Source organism: Scyliorhinus canicula, chromosome 9, assembly GCF_902713615.1.
Source record: "Scyliorhinus canicula chromosome 9, sScyCan1.1, whole genome shotgun sequence".
Lineage (NCBI taxonomy): Eukaryota > Metazoa > Chordata > Chondrichthyes > Carcharhiniformes > Scyliorhinidae > Scyliorhinus > Scyliorhinus canicula.
Window position 1 is genome coordinate 146,280,330 of NC_052154.1, and position 23,778 is coordinate 146,304,107.

At 49.3% G+C, this 23,778-nt stretch overlaps 1 protein-coding gene across 1 annotated transcript in view; it reads left to right on the forward strand.

Moving 5' to 3' along the window:
- The window catches only part of LOC119971775 (doublecortin domain-containing protein 1-like), a 695,221-nt gene that overhangs the window by 60,648 nt on the left and 610,795 nt on the right, over window positions 1–23,778 (forward strand). The window contains exon 2 of the mRNA XM_038807879.1: window positions 22,313–22,504. Coding sequence (XP_038663807.1) covers window positions 22,320–22,504 — 185 coding nt within the window. The 5' untranslated portion in view covers window positions 22,313–22,319. The remainder of the gene's footprint in view (window positions 1–22,312; window positions 22,505–23,778) is intronic.

The window sequence follows — 23,778 nt, forward strand, 5'->3', positions numbered from 1 at the left end:
CGTCTGGTTCGACTGGGGAGTGGGGGCGCTGGAAGCTTGCGGGTGAGGTTGCGCGGAACATGTGTAGCGAAATGGTAGGCGCGGGGGTGTGGGGCGCGGCGAGTTGGGTGGGATGTAGTGTGAGGGGTACCTCGGCGGTGGTAGTGGTAGGGTTTGATCCTGCAGGCTAGGACCCGGAGGGATACGGTGTCCTGACGGCCGTCAGGGTACTCTATGAAGGCGTATTGGGGGTTCGGGTGTAGTAGAAGCACTTTTTCTACGAGTGGGTCAGTTTTGTGTGCCCTGACGTGCTTCCGGAGGAGTACTGGGCCCAGTGTCTTCAACCATGCCGGGAGCGAAGCCCCCGTGGTAGTGCCCCTGGAAAAAATAAAGAGCCGCTCGTGGGAGGTCTGGTTGGTGGCGGTACATAAGAGGGACCTAATAGCGTGGAGCGCATCTGGGAGAACTTCCTGCCAATGGGAGATCGGGAGATTCCTGGACCGGAGGGTCAGTAGGACAGTCTTCCAGACCGTCGCATTCTCCCTCTCCACCTGCCCATTCCCACTGGGGTTATAGCTGGTAGCCCTGCTCGAGGCGATGCCCTTGTCGAGCAGGGACTGACGCAGCTCGTCGCTCATAAATTTTATCACCTCAGAATTTTATCATTTTTAATTTTGCCCCTTTGCGAGTTGTCAAACATGAAGGCAACCGATCTTTGGTCAGTGATGAGGGTGAACCTCCTACCTGCGAGGTAGTGCCTCCAGTGACGTATAGCCTCCACAATGGCTTGTGCTTCTTTTTCGACCGAGGAGTGTCGAAGTTCCGAAGCGGAGTGGGTTCGGGAGAAAAATACAACTAGTCTCCCTGCCTGATTTAATGTGACTGCAAGAGCTACCTCTGAGGCATCGCCCTCAACCTGAAAGGGGACGGATCCATCCACCGCCTGCATGGCCGCCTTGGCGATGTCCTCCTTGATGCAGTTGAAGGCCTGGCGAGCCTCAGCTGACAGGGGAAAAAGTGTGGCCTTAAAGAGTGGGCGGGCTTTGTCCGCATATTGAGGGACCCACTAGTCATAATATGAAAAGAATCCCAGGTACCGTTTGAGGGCCCTGGGACAATGAGGGAGAGGGAGTTCTAAGAGGGGACGCATACGGTCCGGGTCGGGGCCCAGGACTCCGTTTTCCACGACATAGCCGAGGATGGCTAGTCTGGTCGTGCGGAAAACGCATTTCTCCTTGTAAGTGAGATTGAGCTTCAGGGCCGTCTGGAGAAATCGGTTGAGGTTGGCATCGTGGTCCTGCTGGTCATAGCCGCAGATGGTGACGTTATCCAAGTACGGAAACGTGGCCCGCAGTCCGTACTGGTCCACCATTCGGTCCATTGCTCGTTGGAACACCGAGACCCCATTCGTGACGCCAAAGGGAACCTGGAGGAAGTGGAAGAGGCGGCCATCGGCCTCGAACGCCGTGTAGTGGCGGTCCTCAGGGCGAATTGGGAGCTGGTGATATGCAGACTTCAGATCCACCGTGGAGAAGATGCGGTACTGGGCGATCTGATTCACCATATCTGCAATCCTGGGGAGGGGGTACGCATCGAGGAGCGTAAACCGATTAATGGTCTGACTATAATCTACGACCATGCGGAATTTTTCCCGGTCTTGACGACCACTCTCCAGGGGCTGTTACTGGCCTCTATGATCCCCTCACGTAGGAGCCTCCGGACCTTGGTTCGGATAAACACCTGTCCTGTAGGCTGTACCGCCTGCTGCGAGTGGCTACGGGTTTACAGTCTGGAGTGAGATTGGCAAAGAGAGGAGGGGGAGAGATTCGCAGCGTGGCTAGACTGCAGATGGTGAGTGGGGGTAGGGTCTGCCGAAGCTGAGGGTGAGACTCTTGAGATTGCACTGAAAATCAAGTCCCAGTAAGAGTGGGGCGCAGAGTTCGGGCAGGACGTATAGTTGAAAATTAGAGTAACTAGCGCCTTGGATCGTTAGGGTCGTGACAGTGCGCCCTTGGATGTGAACAGAGTGGGAGCCCGAAGCGAGGGAGATAGTTTGCCGTGCAGGAAAAAACAGGGAGAGAACAGCGTCTTACCAGATCTGGGTGTACGATGCTCTCGGTGCTCCCGGAGTCGAAGAGGCACGGTGTACTGTACCCGTTGACTTGAACGGTTGTCATTGAGTTGCAGAGGTGTTTTGGACGCGACTGGTCCAACGTGACTGCGCCGAGTTGCGGGTAGTCGGCGGCTCGGTCGGCTGCGCTGGGGTGGCCCCGCGATGAGTGCCCGCTGAGGTAGCAGTCTTCGATCAGATTTTCTGAATTTGGAGAGGGTGGGGCCCAAGATGGCCGCCCCCGTGGATCGCACGTGGTGGCCGGCGTGGAAGATGGCGTCCGAGATGGCGGCCCCCATGGGTCGCACGTGGTGTGTGGGGGTGGAGTCGAGGTATAGGCCGCAGCGTTACGGGGCCTGCGGGCCTGCGAATTCAGAGAACGAGTGCTTTGAGCCGCGGGAGGGTTATAGGCTGGGGCTTTCTTCGCCAAACACACTCTGGCATAGTGTCCTTTGCGACCGCAGCTGCTGCAGGTTGCGTTGCGGGCCGGGCAGTGCTGCCGCGGGTGCTGGGGCTGGCCACAAAAGTGGCAGGCTGGGGCAGCATAGTGGCTGGGTGGCCGCGCGGTGCAGGCCTGGGGCAGTCGCTGGTCGGGGGCCCATGACGGGGCCGCGGAGTCCGCAGGGAACGAGGTGAGGCTGCGAAACGAGACCTCCATAGTAGTAGCGAGTTGAACAGTGTCTTCTAAATTTTGGGGCCCCTTCTCAAGCAGTCGCTGACGCACGTAATTGGATCTGAGGCCTGCAACAAAGACATCGCGGACAGCAAGTTCCCTATGTTCAGCAGCATTTACAGCCTGGTACTTACAGACCCGGGATAAGGCTTTTAAGTCTCTTAGAAATTCTTCTAGCGATTCTGTGGGGCGCTGGCGGCGAGTAGTAAAAACGTGGCCCGCATAGGCCTCATTGACGGGCCTCACATACATTCTGTCGAGTAGGGTCAGGGCCTCTTTTTATGAGCCAGTACAATTTAACTGAGTAGATATACGATGGCTCACCATTGCGTGCAGTAGGCTAAATTTCTGCTCCTCCGTCGTTTCTGTGGTGCTTGCTTCAGCCAGGTAGGCCTTAAAACATCGGAGCCAGTGTGAAAAGATTTATTTCGCCTCTGCATCCTGTGGGTCGAGTTCCAGTCGATCAGGTTTGAGGGCTGATTCCATCGTCGTTCCTTACTGTTTCTTAAGACGATTAAATTGATGAGACCATCAATTCACGCGACACGTGGTTAGAAGCGAACAGTGGTTTTAATCGTCTTACAACAGAGCCTGCCTGTGACGAGATGAACTCCAGATGAACTGGCAGGCAGGCTCTCAGCATCAACCTTTATACTTCCGGTTAGGGGGAGGAGCCATGGATGGAGCCATGGGCGGAGCCAAGGGTGGAGCCTAGTACAAGCTCCTCATCTCCCCCTATGGGTAGAGCCACGCAACTACACATGATCCAATACAATATACAGGCTCAACACATGTTGTACAATACAGTGTGGATTATTAGTATTTATAATTCACCACAGGGAACACCCCACCTGTTGCGTCCAAAATGACACTGCGTACATTTTTGGTTAAATCACACCCAACATATTTTGTTTTATGGCTATTCAATTACTTGCCAGGGCATGCTGTTCAAAAATATTTCAAGGCAAGGGAGCAACTTGTGTTTCCTGTCCACCGCTCATAAATGTAGGCGGTTGTTGGTATTTCACAGTTTACATTAGTAACAGCTGTGCAAAACCAGTTATTGTACAAACTGCCTGGATAACTTGGTCTGGAATCAATAAAGTATTTCAGTAGAAGTTGCATTGGATAGAGGCTGACTATAGGTTCTGGTGAAGCGTTAACTGATTTGATTTATTATTATTGTCACATGTATTAGCATACAGTGAAAAGTGTTGTTTCTTGCATGCTATACAGACAACGCATACCATACATAGGGAAGGAAGAAAAGACTACAGAACATTGTGAGAGAGTTTAAAACAGTTAGAATGAAGTTTTAGAAGCATAGAACGAGAGTAAAAGATAGAATTTGAGGGTATGCTGGGCACAGCTTGCAAGAAGTCGCCTCGCTCCGGCGCCATCTTGGATTTTGGTTCAAGACTCTGTTTCTCTCTCCGCATGTGCCACCTGACATAATGGGTATTTCCAGCATTTTTATTTTTATTGCAGGTTTTAGGAGGCTTGCATCGAGTCATAACACTCACAACTCTAAGACAGAATGAGTTAGGTTATGCCAACTCTAAGACTTGAAAAACTGTCATTGTGACACTGAGGGTGTGCAGCATCATCAAAGGTGGTGTCCTTCGGATCAGGTGTTCAACCAGCTTTCTGCTTGCTTCTTCCGGTGAATTTTAAATGTACCATGATGCTATTTAACAAAAAGCTTTTGAGTTCTCCAATTTTCCCAAATATTTCTCCCTCAATCTGATCATGCTCGTTAATTTCTGGTAAAAATACACTGGTGTGGATCTTGGATGAGGATAGCAACAGGGTCAGGCTCAGTTGTGAGGTGACCTGGCTGATCACCACTCACTCCAGCCAACACGCAGGGTGCAGACCCGCTCCTCGCTTTGGGATTGCTGACCTGGCCTGGCTTCTCGACACTGTAAAGATGAGACAGAATGCCCTGGTTCCCCGAAGGGGTCGGAGGACCAGCAGCAGGGTCACCAATATGGTCTGGGGGGCAGTGGCAGTGGTTGTCAGTGCGGGCAGCATGACACGGAGGACCGCCGTACAATGTAGGACAAAGACCAACAACCTCTACTGAAGCTGCAAGAGTAAGTTACCACCTCTCTCTTGGAATCAGTTCCGCCTGCCACCCCTCAAATTCCCACACACCCTCCCTTTCCACATCTGGTCTTTGTGCTTGTTCCTCAGAACCCACTGGCACCAATCAGTACAATAGTTTCATGTGCAGATGCGCTGCCCACACATGCCATCTGTTATAGACCCCCCCCAGACCCATCAAGTGTGCGCCTCACAAAGCCCTCTTCTTGCTCCCGCAAGAGATGATAGACCATAATAAGCGGGAAAAGGCCAAGACCGGGAAGACCGGGGGGGGGGGGTGGGGGGGGATGTCAGAGATTTGCGTCCTCACCCCCTATGAGGAACAGATCCTGGAAGTTGTCCGAGGAGAGAGATGTCACCGACAGTGAGGTTGGCGTGCGCCGCAGAGGTGAGGATCCACTGCCTCATCCAGGATCCCAGGTTCGATTCCCGGCTGGGCCACTGTCTGTGTTGGAGTCTGCACGTTCTCCCTGTGTGTGCGTGAGTTTCCTCCGGGTACTCCGGTTTCCTCCCACAGTCCAAAGATGTGCAGGTTAGGTGGATTGGCCATGCTAAATTGCCCTTAGTGTTCAAAATTGCCCTTCGTGTTGGGTGGGGTTATTGGGTTATGGGGATAGGGTGGAGGTGTGGGCTTGGGTAGGGTGCTCTTTCCAAGAGCAGGTGCGGACTCGATGGGCCGAATGGCCTCCTTCTGCACTGTAAATTCTGTGATTCTATGATTCATCACCCTTGATGACCTGTCTCCGCTGAGTTGTTCATGTCAAACAATATGATCCTTCCCTCTCACTGACCACAAGGCCATTGTCTCTCAGGATCTCCATCTGATGGGGAGGGACCATCTGGAGTCAATTCGCCCCACCAACCACCCAAACAGCCACCTCGGAGAACACCGTGGAGATCACCATCGAGGCGTCACAGCTATCATCCCACCTCCTATAAACACAGAGACTCACATCTTGGTGGGTGACATTAGTGGGCAGGCTTCTGGGGCACAATCATGTGAGCAACGCACACTTTCTGGTGCACATCAGGTAGAGGCAGGAAGAATCCAGGAGAGTCAGCAATCTGAGGTCTGCTGGATCCCAGGACTCTGGACAAGGTTATCCAGAGCTGATGCAGATGACAAGATACAGCCATGACATTCAGATGGGGATGTCAGCGACATTCCAGTGAGTGCATAACCGATTGGGCGAACCTCAAAGGCTATGGGCACAGGAGATGATGCCGACAATGCATGGCACCAAGGGTGACAACTGCAGTGGAAAGTCTGAAGCACAACATCAACGTCTTGAGTGGTAGTGTCCAAAGCATGGGTCAGTCTACGACATAGCTGAGGGCCTCAACATCTTGATGCAGCCGATGAGGGACTTGTCCCAGGCGCAGGTAGACATTACCGAGGCATTGCAGAGCATGGCCCAGTTACTGAGGAACATCGCTGAGGGTGCTGACACCATGGTGCTAACAATGGGAAGCCGCCAGGACTGGCAGAGCGAAATGATGCACTCTAGCTACCTCTCTGACCCGTGGACACCCCAAGCCCTCCGGGAACCATCAGGGGCGCTGGAGGCCAACCCAAGGCCTTCCACCAAGGAGATGAAGGGCAGTGGGCAGAACAAGGTGGCAAAGTGACTCCAGTGACACTGATAAGTCGGCTCCAGGCCCTCCAAAGGACATCCACCAGGGGCATCAAAGGCCACAGGGCGTGGAAAGAAGCAGGCTACCGCCATCTCCAATATGCATCCTGGGAACACACCTAGATGTAGCAGTAGACCACGAAAGTTCAAGCAGATTGAGGATCACTGATTGGGCATGCGGGATGGTGGAGGTTGGGGTGGGGGACGGGAATGGTAGGAGAGCAAGGGGTGGGGGGGGCACTATCTGTAGCTAGGGGGATGGAAATGTCAAATGTTCACAATTAAATCATGTTACACACAATACATGTGAAGCCTCTGTCGCGTTAATCTTCATTACCAGCGCAGGCGCGATGCGCTGAAGGGCCTTTTCTGTGCTGTATGATTCGATGTCAGTGGGCCTGCCTGCACCCCCATGCCCTGTTGCCCTCGCTCCCTCCAGCACGGTTATCTAAGATCAATCACCCTGATGCAGACGATGTTCAGAGGATGGGTGTGAGCACTCTGTGAGCAGAAAGACAGGGTCAGACTTTGGCATAAACTGTATAGCACCAGAGCTAACTTCACAGTAAGTTATCATTACTCTCCTGCCTTGTATATTGACCCACTGGAGGCGGTCATCGCACACGAGTTGAACATTCAGGGAGTGGAACCCGTTCCTGCTAATGAAGGGCACTCCCTGATGCTCCAGTGTGCGCAAGGTGACATGCGTGCCATCTATTGTCCCCTGGACCTCGGGCATTCCGGTGATGGTAGAGAATCCTACAGCATGGGTATCTTAGTTGGCCTGGTCCAGCTCGAAGTTGGTATAGTCTGATGTCCAGGCATACAGGGCTTCTGTGACCTCACTGATGTACCTGTGGGCTGTAGTTTGGGAAATGCCACTCGAGTCCTGGAATAAATGGTTACGTAGAAGATCAGGGCTGAGGTGACCTTAACGATTATCGGCAACAGGGGGCCTCTTCCTCCACGGGGTGCCACCTTTTCGCACTGTCTCTTTGTTGACACGGAGGGGGCGCGATCTAAAAGCCATGTCCCGCTCGAATCGAGGCATGACTCGGCCGGTAGAAGCCGGGAGAGGCCTCTTCCGGGATTTACCCGGCTTGCCATGCCTCGTGGTTTCTAGTGGGATCTCACGAGGTGTTGCGACCTGGATTCCGCCCATTGTGGATCAGCATTTGGCAAACCTACATATTAGAGTGAGTAGCTAATCTCACTCTAATATGCACTCGCCTAGTCTACCCAAGGTTTTGGGATCTAACCCCCTCGTCTTGGAGATCTTAGGCAAGTTCCGTTCGATATTGGACCTCACAAATGGGGACCAGGCAGAACGGCACTTGGGGGAAAAGTGCCCCAGGGGATTAGAGGCCCCTGGGTGGTTGGCTTCTGGGCAGGATGGCACCCTGGCACCGCTGGTGCCACCTGGCCTCCCTGGCAGTGCCAAGGTCCCAGGCTGTCTTTTTGCCTGTGCTGGGGATTGCACCCTGGGGTGCCACAAATGCCCAGAACAAACTCTATTTGTTTAGATCGCGCCTGGAATTATCTGCAGCACATGCTATCCGTCATCTCCTCGCAAGACCAACGACAGCTGAACATCTTGGGCAGTCGCTGGCAGCCCCCCTCTGGGTTCCTTCTCAGCCTGATAGGTGGCCGGATCTGAAGGGAGTGCGGTGGCCTTCTGCACATGGGATGCCGTCTCCAGCCTGCTTCAACGCTGCTGCTGCCTTCTCTGGGATCTGTCCTCCTGGACTGCGAGGGCAGCCTCCGCAGGACTGACAGTACCAGCCATATTTTTGTATATTTGTAAGGAATTGGAGAAGGGGAGAGATCGACAATCAGTTAGGGTTTCCACCCTGGAACCCTCAAATCCCCCAAGTGTCTCCCCCCCCCCCCCCCCCCTTACATGTCCTGCCTTCTCTCAGAGTGCCATCCAGCGAACCAATTGTGCTGGACACTCGCTCTGCACACTCGCAGCCACAGCAGGAACCCTTAGACCCCAGACTTCTGCCGGGAACATTCGGGAATCTGTGCTCAAGTGTCCTCCCTTGATCCGCACATTTATCCTATGGTCGCAAGGCTACCCCCAGTGCTGAAGCCCATCTCTTGAGTGTTTGATTGTTGGCTGCTGCCTCTATGGTGCTGATGGTTCTAGAGTTCAGGCAAAGTGTTCAGGCTTCAAGGTTTGATTGAAATGTGATGCAATATTCATCATCTGAGACATGGCATGTGTACCCATGAAAATCCATTTGAGCTTCTTTTGAAGTTCTCTCACAACTAACAAAGCCAATTCCTCATTAACAATCGCTTTGAGCTATGAAGCTGGAGGCTGCTTACAGTCAAAGGGAGTTAAGGTGACCTTCAGCATGGAGCCAAAAGCAGGGCTCTCTCTCCTGGATGTGTATGGTCGGACAGACAGGCGGAAACTGCAGTTGCCCCTGTTATGGGTATCCACAATATTTAAAGATGGCTTGAAGGCCTCACAGACAAAGCTCCTCACCCCAACCCGGCCCAGGGGTGACCTCCAATCTGAAACGCTTCAGCCACCCAACCAAGTCCAATGCTCCTGAGGGGTCCCCTACCCACCAGAGCACTGGGGCAGCAGATCCAGTTCCTTGAGCTGCATGCTGGAAAATGGAAATGACTACTCACCTCCTCAGTTCCCCTCAGCAGCCATTGCGCCAGCTTCAAGTTTTAAAAAAGGAGTACTATACTTCGCCTGTATGATTTCTCGCTGGGAATCCGGTTAATTCCCAGGAGGCAGTTGCATTCGCAAATGAGATGGAAATTAATGCAAATGAGGGTTAATGAAGTCGCAAAGAGATATCGTAGAAAAGGTGACCAAAAGCTCACTCAAAGAGGAAGGTAGAATTTAAGGAGCTTCTTAAAGCAGTATAGACAAACAGGCTGAGGGAGAGAATTCATGAATTTAGGAATGAAAGTATGGCGGCCAATGATGGGGCGGAGGAAATTAACAATGTGTAGAAGTTCAAAATTGAAGGTGTGCAAAAATCTCAGAGCTAGAGGACGTTGCAGAGATAGAAATGAACGAATGGAAACAAAAAAACAAAATGTTGCAGATGCTTGGAATCTGAAAAAGGAAAAATCCACAGCACATCAGAAATTTCTATAGAGGAAAAATTAGTCAGTGCACAATCAAACATTCTACTCCCATCCTGAGGGAGGATCCTCATCCCAAAACTTTTTGCCACAGAGGCTGCCTGACCTGCTGAGGATTTCTAATGTTTTCCCCGGTTTTTGTTACCAGAAACGAATGGCCCTGGTTTTAGGGACCAACAATGACTCCTTCGTGTTTTATGTTCACTGGTTTCACTGCACCATGTTTATGCCACTGGTTTTATGTTCTAATGACAAAAGGGTTTGGCAAATAGGATCCAAAAGCACTGATAAAAATCACAAAGCAGAACACTGCGGGTGCAAGACAGCTTAAACAAAAACAAAACCTGCTGGAAATACTCAGTAGCTTAATAGCGGTCCAGTATCTGTGGAGAAAAATAGTTAACATTTCGAGCCTGTAATTTTTCACATCCCATACTCTCAGGCAATATAATCTAATTTGATATATTTTGTTATGACAGGCCACTGCATTTGCCAATCAGCTATTTTATTTCTGTATGTCACTTTTATCTGTGTGTGTCTGCATGACACATGTCCTTAAAGTGCACGTTGATGCAGCAGTGAGAACATAGGTTTCAGAGCATGGTCAATGTTTTTTTAAATATGGGATATGCAGGCCAGTGTGCACTAGAACTTTATTTGAGAAAAAAATATGCAAATTACTAATTAAATGATTGCTAATTGCTAATTAGCAGCTGAAAGGAATAGAATTGTGTTAATTCTAATTAGGAAGGTATGGAGAGTTAAAAATACCCACTGTGTGTTTTAGCACCTGTGTTTAAGGGACAGTAACATCACTTGTTTGACTACTCAGCCAGCAATGTAATTATTCTGTTTCGTTTAAGGATTGGAAATTGAGTGTTTTTTCATTTGTTGAAAGAAAATTCCAAGTGTTTGAATTCTTCCAGATGGACTAAAAACAGGCAATATTCTAAAGACCGCTCTGTCAAGTCTGAAACTGGAGAGGGCTATAACATGTAGACAATTTAAACTTGCTTGAAACTGAATTTAGGTGGCAGTAAGATCCATTTTCCTGTTAATATAAAAGAGTCGCTGCAACTAATGTCCATTAACTGCTGTACCTGTAACAAATATTGAGCCAGTAACTATCAGTGACAGCCAGATATTGCTGGTATGATTCAGCTTTATTTGATTTATCTGTAAATGGGTGCATGCACACAGCCATATTGGGAACAGCTTACAAATGACTAATAGCTGCCATATTCGAGGCGAAGCATTTAAAATGCTTATTAATCTGTTAGAAAATGTCCCAGTAATAGAGAAGAGTCAAGTTCATCTTTCATTAGCTCTGATTTGGGGTTATACAACCGTAATTGGTTTGGCACTTAATAGCCGCATCTCTCTATCTTGGTGATAGGACAAGCATGCTAAAAAGAAGAGACGAGACTGCTAGTGTTCGATGTGCAATTTTAAAGGATTGAAACTGATCAATTTTTGGAACGCAGCACAAGTTTGAACGTATTTTGGTGTCTGGTGAGCACCTCAACTGTGTGCCAGTATATTACCAACAGGTCAACTGATTGGTGATATTAAACAAGTGTCTAATTTCTGCTCAATTAGTTAACACTAAATGAATGAACGATTTACCTTCCTGCATGACTGCCAATTTTAATCTGAGGCATTTTTTTGTTTAACGGATGAAGTACAAATTTTAAAAAGGTCGCTTACCAATTCCAATATTTTTTTTTTTTGCATTGTGTCAATTTTTAATCAATCTCAGAGAAAGAAAATCCGAGTCATTGGTTTGCCTGAGGGAGTGAGGTGTAAGGATCCGATTAAGTTCATTGAGAACTGACTACCATATTTTCTGGATGTGAATGTGAATGTTGGATGTGAAGGCTGGGCATTTCAAATTGGAAAGGACGAACTGTATACTGGCGTTAAGGCCAAGGGACAATCTTTGTCCCAGATCTATAATCATTTGCTTCACAGTTTTAAAGATCACCAGATGGTCCTGGAGGTGGCAGCGCATGGTGGGAGCGAGGATTTCCTTCTTCCAGGACTTTTCGGCAGTGATGCAGATAAAGTGTCGAGGCTTTGATGAAGTTAGAAAGCACCTCAACGTGGCTGGACTGAATTATGTTATGCTTTATCCTGCAACCCTTAATGTGTCGACTCTACTAAGTCTTTTGATAATCTGACTGTTGCTTTGTCATTCATCAAGACCATGAAAGACAACGATTTGGACTATGGTCCTCAACTCGGACAATCTCAAAGCTTTAATCTGGACTTTCCCTATCATGGTATTGCTGGTCTGAAATTATTGTCTCTTATCCTGTTTAAGGGGTTTTGCTAATATGTGAGCACTATATTGAATGTCTTCTTCATCTTCTCTTTGAGTGTTTCAGGGACTATTATTAGTTTAGTCATGGTGGATATGCCATGTGCTTTTTATCCGTCATCTTATTATCCGTATCTTAGTCATGGCAGGATCGAGTGATGCCATTGCCAGAGGGTGGGTGATGCATATAGGTCTTCATGCATGGGCTTAAAATGTGGGAGGGGCATTTGGTTCTCATTCCCTGGTTGGCTTTTTCTCTCTCTTCCTTGCTGAGGAGGTTGTATCCTGGTGGTAATGACACTATAGCCAGGGATTAATCCTACTGGTCCTCAATCTTATTGAGGATTGTCCCCTCAGAACTATTGTGGTTGTGATTCTTTTGCATTTTTATTATTATAATGGGGTCGCTATGTTGTTGGCATTATCCTGCATTGGTACATTTTATCCAGTTAAGGAACATACTGAGGATGTTTTGGTGCCTCTGGTGTAAAATGAGTTGGGGAGGTGTGTTATGCAGCATGCTCGATTTTGACATGAAAATCGGTCCTATTCTTCTTCTGTGGCTTATGTAATGGCAGCAGTTAATCTTAAAATTTCTCATGGAATCTCCGAGGTGTTCTTCACCCGACCAAAAGGAAAAAGATTCTTCCCTTTATGGAGAAGGAGAAAGTGGACATAACCTTTTTTCAAGAAATTCGTTTGGATGATAGGAAGCACTTAAACTTGAAACAGGACTGGATGGGGCAGTTTTTTTTTGCCTCTTTATCAACGAGTAACGGGAGTGTCGCAATCCTGATCCACAAGTACTTCCCTTGAAGGTAATGACTTGTGCTAACGACAAGGGTGGTAGATATGTGATCATTCGAGGTTTGGTGCATAAAGACATTGACCCCAATAATGAATGTATATGGACCTCCGAATTAGTCTCTGGAGTTAATCACTGAGGCCTTTTGGACTTCGCAGAATTGGCTTCGACTAACTCTTTCCTGGCTGGAGACTTTAACTGCCACCTGAACCCTTTGGTAGACCAACTCCCAGTGACTACGAATCCTCCCAAGCTGCAAGCTGAGGTGTTGGCCTCAGTGTATGAGGAGGTGGGATATGTGGATGCTTGGAGCACTCTACACCCTAGAGATAGAGGGCGGGTCTCTCCGTTGGCTGATGACGAAATCGCAAAACACAATTGGGCGGAAAACACATTCCGACTCCAAAATCGCGGTGGGTACCGATCTGATGCCAAATCGCAATTCTCCGTTGCCTCGACAGTGGCGTCAATGCAGTCCGGAATGCACGTACAGGAAACACCATTTGCATGTCATTAGCGGGCCTGACCCGGTATTCACCGGGGTCTCCATGATTTTCCATTTCCAATGGTGCGGTTCACTTGTGCTTTTAAAAGTCGTGAACTTGCGCCGTGGCTGATGAGAGAGAGCGAGAGGTAGGACACAGAGAGGCGCAACCACGGGCTTACGGGCCGGACACTGGCGGGGTTGGCTGGGGTGGGGAGGCCCTGCCAGGGCCGGGGGAGGGGGGCGTGACTGGGAAATGGGCCATATGGCTGGGGTGACCCCCCACGGGACTGGGGCGGTGTCCAGGCATGGACCGCAATTACTGCGCACCCCATTGACCACCCACCTTTACCCCTGGTTCTGCAGTGTGACACCAGCCATATGGGTGCCCCCCCTTCCCCACACCCCACCCTATGCCATAACCCCCACCACCCAATCGGCTGCCACCCGCTGGCCGGGTATCAGACGGCCTACTCAACGGCCTACTCAACCGCAACGCCCACCGTAGCCACGACAGGGCGACGGTTGGGGGCCGTGGGGCATACCACTGCCAAGGGCAGTGCCAGCTGACAGTACCCATGGCATCAGGGACAGATGCCAGGGCCAGCGGCCTCCATGATGCGGGCACCGAAGGGCCATGGGTGCAGAGATGGGAGGGAGGGGACATGCAGAGACCCGCTACAATGATGCTCATACAGCAACCAGCGGCATGATTGAGCATGTAATGTTCTTGACGGATGGCCTGATTTAGATTACAAGAAAACTTGTAGCTACAGTTATAAGTGATTAATGGAAATTAACAAATATATATATACAAAACAACAGATGAATAACAGTATGAACATGCATAAACCACTATCTCTCTCTCAGCTCCCTAGTCAGTGTAAGATCACCTGACTCTATCATTCACGTATAGACTAATGAGACTCCTACTGGTCAGTTGGGGAATTACAACACAACCATGATATCACGACAGAATGGTGCTTCGGCCTCCTGAAGATGCAGTTCAAGTGCCAGTATGATGCTGAGAGGGTCGCCCGCATCGTCGCGGCCTGCTGCGTCCTCACAGAATCGTGCAGCGGAGGGCCGACGTGCTGGAGGAGGAGGAGGAACATCAGTCCTCGTCCGATGAGAAGGATACGGGGAGGGGGAGGATGGGCAGGATATGGAGCCCAGGTGGGCAAGGGACGCCACACGACGTGTGTGCCAGGGCCAACACATGGGTTGCTTTAATAGCCTCCAGGTTCACTAACTAGTGTGACTGGCTAGGGTCACGGACACTGGGATGGTGGAGGGTGCTGGAGACAGCTGTGATGGGAATTCAATGTCATCCTTGGAAATGAGCTCTGTGATGTCCTGCATCTCGGGTGGAGGGCTGGCGTCCAAGCTGCTCTCATCATCGTTGTACGGTTCACTGGGGGGCTCCGCCTCTGGCACTGGCTGTGGGCGGGGGACACGAGATGGACCCGCCCCATCCCCGGCAGATCTTACAAGACAAAGAGAAGACGCATGATTAGATCGCAGGCCGGGGGAGTGGGGGTGGTGGGGGTGAGCGTGTGGGTGAGGGGTTGGTGAGGGTGGGGATGGTGTAGGGTGAGGTGGGAGTGGGATGGTTGGGGATAAAGGTGGGGCTGAGTGTGAGGATGGTGTAGGGGTGAGGGTGGTGTGGGGGTGAGGGTGGTTTGAGGGTGGTTTTGGAGGCGGAGGGGTTGACACATGTGTCACGGTGAACCGCCACACAAAAGGCTGACAAGTCTCACTTCTTTGCCCCCGACCAAACTCCACCCTGGCGACCTCCCTTTCCTCTGGGCTGCCGATCACGTCCAGGTGCCTCTGGTCTGCCATGGTGAGGGACTGCAAGTCTGGCAGTTCCCCTTCAGTCTTCTCCTGCTCCCGGCGGTTATGGGAGGGGGGGAGGCAAATTCAAAACGACAGTGTTAGACATTCTGATGCATGCAGCCCAGGGGGTGGGTAGCTGGTGGCCTCAGCGGCCAGGGAATCCGTCCATTGAGGCTGGTATGGGTGCGGGCATGTGGTGCAGGGTTAAGGTTCGGCCTCCCTCCGGGGTGGGGGGAAAGGTTTACCGGTGTATGGGATGGGAGTTGGTGCCAGGACACAGTACAGCCTACTCACCCTGGCTGCCCTGAGGGTATGCAGTTTCTTTTGGCACTGCTGGCTGGTCTGGATGGTGTTACCCACAGTGCTCACCACCTCTGCCACCTGCTCCCATGCACTGCGAATGGTGGCAGCTGGCAGCCTCATTCCCTGGCCGGGGTACAGGATCATCTGCCTCTCCTCCAAGAGGATCTCCAGCTTGGCGTCGGTGAAGTGTGGAGTTGCTCTCCTTGCTGCCATCTTGTTGTCTGGGATGGCGTGTGTGGAGAGTGAAGAGTATAGCTTGTCAGCCTTTTGAGTGTCAATCTCGAACTCCGCGAATTCTACACCGTTTCTCATTGGAATCAATTGTGTTCCATGTGGCGCCAATGCTAGCCCCTCAACAGTACCTAAATCGATCCAGGTGTGGCACCAGTTTTGCTGTCGTGGAACTCCATGAATTCAGTGCCGGCGTCCGCACTTAGGACAGGATTCTCCGTTTGCCAAAGCCAAAATTGCGAAACGCGATTGTGTGGAGAATAGGTTCCGATGCCAAAATCACAGCAGGTGCCGATTTGATGCCAAATCGCGATTCTCTGTCACTTCGAAAGCAGCATCAATGCGGTCCGGAACGCAGGTACAGTATACACCATTTGCATATCATTAGCCGGCCTGACCCGGTATTCTTCGGGGCCTCCGCGGTTCTCCGCCTCCAATGGGCCGAGTTCCCGACAGCGCGGTTCACTTGTGCTTTTAAAGATGATGAAACCGACGAGGTGGCTGCTGAGGGAGAGAGAGGGGACACGGAAAGTGTCTCATATCGCCATAATTTGCTGACAGTTGTGCCGCTGGCCGCTGGTGTGGGGGTGAGGGTGGTGTGAGGGTGGTTTTGGAGGCAGAGGGGGTTGACACACCCCAGGGTGTGCCAGGGCCGGGGGAGCTGCGGCCAGGCGGTGGACTGTGATGTCAGGGTGGATGGAAATGGAACACCATTGCCGCAGCTGGCAAGGAAACCATGCAGCTGCGCATGGCGCTGACAGCCCACTGTGAACTTAGGATCACGGTCATATAGGTGTCCCACCAGGTCACACTCTGGGGGTGCCCTCTGGCCCCAGCCAACCCATCAGCTGTATGGCGCGCTCCAGCAGATCCAGTGCCATCTTGTTAGCTGGGATGAGTGTGTGTGGGGATTATAATGTGTATATGTCTATGTTTATATATGCGGCTGCAGCTGGTCAGCCTCCCAAGTGTCAATCATGGACTCAGTGAAGCCCGCACCGTTTTCCATTAGAATCAATTGTGTTCCACATGGCGCCAGTGCTAGCCCCTTAACAGTAGCGGAATCGATGCAGTGCTGTCGTGAAAGTCCAAGAATCTTGCGTTGGCGTCAACACTAGTCTCAGAAACGGAGAATTCAGCCCCAGAGACTTTGGCTTCTCAGCTCCTCATCAGTTTCACACTAGAATTGATTACTTTTTTGTGCCGAGGGCAATCCTACCCCTGGAATTTTCCTGTTCCATAGGGGGTATTGTAATCTCGGTCCATGCTTCCTGAAACATTTGCTTGAGGGCTCACCTACCCCGGTCAGGAGCATGGTGGTCTGATGCCTCCCTGCTAAAATATATTTCATTTACTACTTAATTCAAGAAAGATTTTGAATTTTTTCTTTCAGTCAACTCGACCCCTGATATTTCCCCTTCCACTTCATTAGGGAAGTGTAAGGCCTATGCTACAGAGCTGATTATTTGCTGACAGTTGTGCCGCTGGCCGCTGGTGTGGGGGTGAGGGTGGTGTGAGGGTGGTTTTGGAGGCAGAGGGGGTTGACACACCCCAGGGTGTGCCAGGGCCGGGGGAGCTGCGGCTAGGCGGTGGACTGTGATGTCAGGGTGGATGGAAATGGAACACCATTGCCGCAGCTGGCAAGGAAACCATGCAGCTGCGCATGGCGCTGACAGCCCACTGTGAACTTAGGATCACGGTCATATAGGTGTCCCACCAGGTCACACTCTGGGGTGCCCTCTGGCCCCAGCCAACCCATCAGCTGTATGGGCGCGCTCCAGCAGATCCAGTGCCATCTTGTTAGCTGGGATGAGTGTGTGTGGGGATTATAATGTGTATATGTCTATGTCTATATATGCGGCTGCAGCTGGTCAGCCTCCCAAGTGTCAATCATGGACTCAGTGAAGCCCGCACCGTTTTCCATTAGAATCAATTGTGTTCCACATGGCGCCAGTGCTAGCCCCTTAACAGTAGCGGAATCGATGCAGTGCTGTCGTGAAAGTCCAAGAATCTTGCGTTGGCGTCAACACTAGTCTCAGAAACGGAGAATTCAGCCCCAGAGACTTTGGCTTCTCAGCTCCTCATCAGTTTCACACTAGAATTGATTACTTTTTTGTGCCGAGGGCAATCCTACCCCTGGAATTTTCCTGTTCCATAGGGGGTATTGTAATCTCGGTCCATGCTTCCTGAAACATTTGCTTGAGGACTCACCTACCCCGGTCAGGAGCATGGTGGTCTGATGCCTCCCTGCTAAAATATATTTCATTTACTACTTAATTCAAGAAAGATTTTGATTTTTTTCTTTCAGTCAACTTGACCCCTGATATTTCCCCTTCCACTTCATTAGGGAAGTGTAAGGCCTATGCTACAGAGCTGATTATTTCTTATAAACTAATAAAAGACATAAGATGTAGGAGAAACAGTGCCGGGTGAAAGTGTGTTTGGCTGAAGCAGAGGAGAAGTCTCAGAGGGCACCTAACAGGCAATTATTGAAGGAGGTGAACGCTGCAAGGGTGGCTCTTGACTCCTCATTGACTCAGCAGGCTGACAGAAGCTTAAAGTTTCCAAAGCTGTATGAGTTTGGGAATAAGCTGAGTAATTATTTGGCCTGCTTAACTACGAAGAAGGCTGATACAAGGCCTATCCCTTTTGTGCATTGTTTGGGGTGGTGGAAGGGTTATGAGGACAAACGAGATTAATGAGGCTTTTAAGGATTTTTACGAGGAACTATATAAGTCAGATCAATCAATTGATGTGATGGCAGGTATAGGACTGTTTTTTTCCTCTTCCCTTTGGTTTCCAGGGGTTTCAGAGAGCCAACACCTAGTTCTCAATGCTCCTATCTCTAAAGATGAGGCGACTGCGGTCATGAGGGGCATGCACTCTTTCCCAGGGTGGAGTGGTCAGTCCACCAGGGGGCATAGATTTACGGTCCGTGGGGCAAAGTTTAGAGGAGATGTGTGAGGCAGGTTTTTTTACGCAGAGGGTGGTGAGTGCCTGGAACGCATTGCCAGGGCAGGTTGTGGAAGCAGATACATTAATGGCGCTTAAAAGACATATTGACAAACACATGGATAGGATGGATATAGAGGATACAGCACAAGGAAGTGCTGAGGGTTTTGGCAAAGGTTGGTATCATGGCAGGTACAGGCTTGGAGAGCCGAAGGGCCTGTTCCTGTGTTGTATTGTTCTTTGTTCTATGATACTTTAAATTCTAGACCCTACATTAGCACGTTGTGTGCCTTGCAGTCCTGGGAAAAGGACTTGGCAATCAATATTGTTGAGGAGACATGGGGTAATATATGGGACTGTGCCGGTAAAATTATGGTTTGCAATAAAATGAATGAAACCCAATTCAAGATACTTCACCATCTACATATAACGCCTAGTCTTCGACATAGGTTTGATCCTGCTATATTCACGATGCGCCTAAAGTGCCTGGTAGTCAAGGGTGATTATATACACTGTTTATGGACCTGTGTTAAGATTCAATCCTATTGGTCTGGTGTCAGGAAGCTGCAAAATTCCTTCAGCAAATAATAATTAAATTCTCATCAACTTGAGACTTAAAGCAGTGCCTACGACTGGAATTTGACCTTGAAGGACACAGCTTTATCTTAGCAGTAGAATTATACATGACACAAATTCAGGCCAGTTAATTAACAGCCTACGCTCAATCATTAACAAAGTTGTAGAAGGAGTCACCAACATTGCTATCAAGTGACACTTTCTCACCAATAACCCGTTCACTGATGCTCAGTTTGGGTTCCACCAACGCCACTCAGCTCCAGGCCTTACTGCAGCTTTGATATCAACATGGACAAATGGTAATTTCCTGAGGTGAAGTAAGAATGACTTCCTGTGGTCTTGTGGTATAGGTTACTGAACTGGTAAAACTGCTCTGTGGTTCCCTCTTCGAATCGCACCAGGTAGATGGTAAAAATCATCCAGTGACAGGCACGGTAACACAGTGGCTAACACAATTGCTTCACAGCTCCACGGTCCCAGGTTCGATTCCCGGCTTGGGTCACTGTCTGTGTGGAGTCTGCACATTCTCCCCATGAGTGCGTGGTTTTCCTCCGGGTGCTCCGGTTTCCACACACAATCCAAAGATGTGCAGGTTAGGTGGATTGGCCACGCTAAGTTGCCCTTTGTGTCCAAAATTGTCCTTAGTGTTGGGTGAGGTTACTGGGTTATGGGGGTAGGGTGGAGGTGTGGGCTTGGGTAGGGTGCTCTTTCTAAGAGCTGGTGCAGACTCGATGGGCCGAATGGCCTCCTTCTGCACTGTAAATTCTATGAATGAAAACATGGGTGAGCTAAGAATGACTGCCCTTGACACCAATTGAGAAGAACAATAAAAAGCCCGAGTAAAACTGAAGTTAATGTAAATCCAGACAAAGCTGGAGTCATAGTGGGTACAAAGGTAGATGGTTGTAGTTATTTGAGTTTAATCATCTTTGTCTTGGCACATCACTGCTGGAATTCTGCAAGGGAGGGTGGCATGGTGGCGCAGTGGTTAGCACTGCTGCCTCACGGCGCCAACGACCTGGGTTTAATCCCGGCCCCAGCTCACTGTCCGTGTGAAGTTTGCACATTCTCCCCATGTCTGTGTGCAACTCACCCCCACAACCCAAAGATGTGCAAGGTAGGTGGATTGGCCACGCTAAATTGCCGCTTAATTGGAAAAAAAGAGAATTGGGTACTCTAAATTTAAAAAAAAAGGAATTCTGCAAGGTAGTGCCTTTACCTGTTTCACCCATTACTTTCCCTCCATCATAAGGGCAGATGTGAGGGGCAGCACGGTGGCACAGTGGGTTAGCTCTGTTGCCTCACGACGCCGAGGTCCCAGGTTCGATCCCGGCTCTGGGTCACTGTCCGTGTGGAGTTTGCACATTCTCCCTGTGTTTGCGCGGGTTTCGTCCCCACAACCCAAAGATGTGCAGGCTAGGTGGATTAGCCACGCTAAATTGCCCCTTAATTGGAAAAAATTAATTGAGTACTCTAAATTTATTTTTAAAAATAAGGGCAGATGTGGGGCTGTTCACTGACAATTGAGTGTTCATCTCCATTTTCAATTCCTCAGATAATGAAGTAGTCCATGCCTGCGCACACAAGACTATACTTAAGCTATGTGTAACGTACATGGGACTTGTAGTTAAATGTCAGGCAATGAGCACCTCCATCTAGAAAGCCTAACCACCTCAGTGGTGTTTGCCATCACATTATTACTATCACTGAGTCCCTCAGCATCAATATCCTGGAAGCCACCATTAACCAGAAATGCAAACTGACCATATAAATGCTACAGCTCTTGAACAGGTCAGAGGCTAGACATTTAACAGTGAGAGGCTCACATCCAAATTCCCCAAAGATCTGCACCACTTACAAGGATGAATCCATGAGTATGATGGAATAATTTTCATTTGACCGGATGGGTGTAGCTGCAACAACACTCAAGAGGTTTCATAGATCATAGAATTTACAGTGCAGAAGGAGGCCATTCGGCCCATCGAGTCTGCACTGGCTCTTGGAAAGAGCACCCTACCCGAGGTTAACACCTCCACCCTATCCCCATAACCCAGTAACCCCACCCAACACTAAGGGCAATTTTGGACACTAAGGGCAATTTATCATGGCCAATCCACCTAACCCGCACATCTTTGGACTGTGGGAGGAAACCGGAGCACCCGGAGGAAACCCACGCACACACGGGGAGGATGTGCAGACTCCACACAGACAGTGACCCAAGCCGGAATCGAACCTGGGACCCTGGAGCTGTGAAGCAATTGTGCTATCCACAATGCTACCGTGCTGCCCTTTTTGACACCACCCAAGACAAAGCAGTTCAACGCCTAAACTGAATCTCTAGAAAAACATAATTGCCACACTGCTGCAGTGTGTACTATCCACTGCATTAAGTATCCAGGTTTCTTCAACAGCCTCGCCCGAACCTGTACCCTGCACCAGCTAAAATAGTCAACAGGTGAATGGGAACTCTGTCTCCAAATCCCATACCATCCTGACTTCAGTTTTCTCATCATCACTGCTTTAAAGGTGCTCCTTACCTAGCAATACTGTGGGAGTACCTTAGCTGCATGGACTGGAATGGTTCAAGAAGTAAGCTCACCACCACCTTCTCAAGAGAAAAGGTGGATGAGCAATAAATACTAACCGTGTCAGTATTGGCTATATTCGAAGAATGAATTATTTAAAAAATACATTTTGGGAGTATCTGTACTACATGAACTGCAGCGGTTCAAGAAGGTGGCTCACCACCACCTTCTCAAGGGACAATTTGTGATGGGCAATAAGTACTGGCTTTACCAGCGATGCCCACATCCCAGGAATGAATAATGAAGAAAAGCTAGTTAAGATTTAAAATAACTGAGAATGTGGAAACGTTAGCATGAAATTCTAAACATAAAAACAGGTCTTGCAGGATTTGAAATGGTGGGTATCAGATATTCTAAATTCACAACATATTCCCCAAATTTTCTGTTTAAACACAAATGGCTGGCAGTTTTTCTTGAAACTCTATTGACTCAGGCTCCGACTTAATTATTGAAACAAAGGCTTGTTAAATCATCCCATAATGATAATGAATGAAGGTGGCAAATCACAGGATTTGTATTTGGTCTCACTGTTGTGTGTGTTTGTTTTTATCACTTCGAGCAATGTCTTTGGAGTATATCAACTCTCCTTCTTTACTTCTAGATACGAGATGGGTAAAAGTCAGAGGCCAAAGAGTGCAAGCACATCTAGTAGCAAGACATCTGCGACCACAGCCAGAGGCAGCGTGCCATATACCGAGTCTCTGAGATCGCAATGCAGCAGTCTAGAAGATGCTTTAGTGCAAGAATATATTAAAGAGATCAGCAAATTTCCCTCTTCACAGCGTTTGCCAAGGTAATAATTCAGTGCAATGAACTAATATTCAACTGTTTTTCAGGGGTGGGTTTCTTGATCAGATTTATTAAAAATTTGAAAAAATGCCTGGGGGAAATAGTGCAAGCATAAAAACGTCTTTGTAAATTCAATAAATAAATGACAGATTATGACTATGACACCTGTAACTTTATTTTCAGTGGTGGCTGTGAGAATATTAAGTACAGAGATAACCAGTTGGAATGCTAGATGGATTTTTGTTACTTGGCCAGAGAGGAGGGCTGCAGACAAGTAGGGGAAGCAATAAACCACGATAAAATAGATAGATTTCCTTACATTGCATCACTCGCTAATAAATGTCAACCTGAATGTGCTTTTGCACAGCTCTGACACGGTAAAGAAAGAAAGACTTAATTTTATAGAGCACCTTTTGTCATCTCAAAGTGGCTTACAGCCAATGAAGTACTATTTTGCAGTATACTCACTGTTGTAATTTAGGAAACACAAGTGCATTTGCGTACAGCATACTCCCAAAAACGGCATTGTGATCATTTTTTTAAAATAAATTTAGCGTACCCAATTATTTTTTCCAATTAAGGGGCAATTTAGTGTGGCCAATCCACCTATCCTGCACATCTTTTTTGGGTTGTGGGGGCGAAACCCACGCAGACACGGGGAGAATGTGCAAACTCCACGCGGACTGTGACCCAGGGCCGGGATTCGAACCCGGGTCCTCAGCGCCGTAGGCAACAATGCTAACCACTGTGCCACCGTGCTGCCCTTGCATTGTGATCATGACCTGTTTTTATGATGTTGACTGAGAGATAAACATTGACCAGGGCACCAGGGATACCTCCCCTGATCATCTTCGAAACAGTGCCATGCGATCTTCTACATCCAGCTGAGCAGGCAAATGGGACCTTGGTTAAATGTCTCATTTGAAGGGCAGCACTTCCGACAGTTGAGGACTCCCTCAGTACTGCACTGGAGTGTCAGTATGAACATTTGTGCTCAGGTCCTGGAGTGGGATTTGAAGCCTTAACCATGTGACTAAGAGGCAATAGTGCCACCATTACAGGTGACACCGGGAGCAGACCTTTAGTGGCACTGCTACATACATACATGTCCAGCATTACCCATTTTTGCAACATATAGGAGGTCAGATCGGGTTGCCTGGAGTGGAAGTATTAGCCAGATTTACAAGACAAAGTTTTTTGCTGGTAACTTAAGCAATAAGCGATGAGAAGGATGAGGTGAGAGAAAAAGTGAAGGACCAAAGGAATAAAGGAGAGACA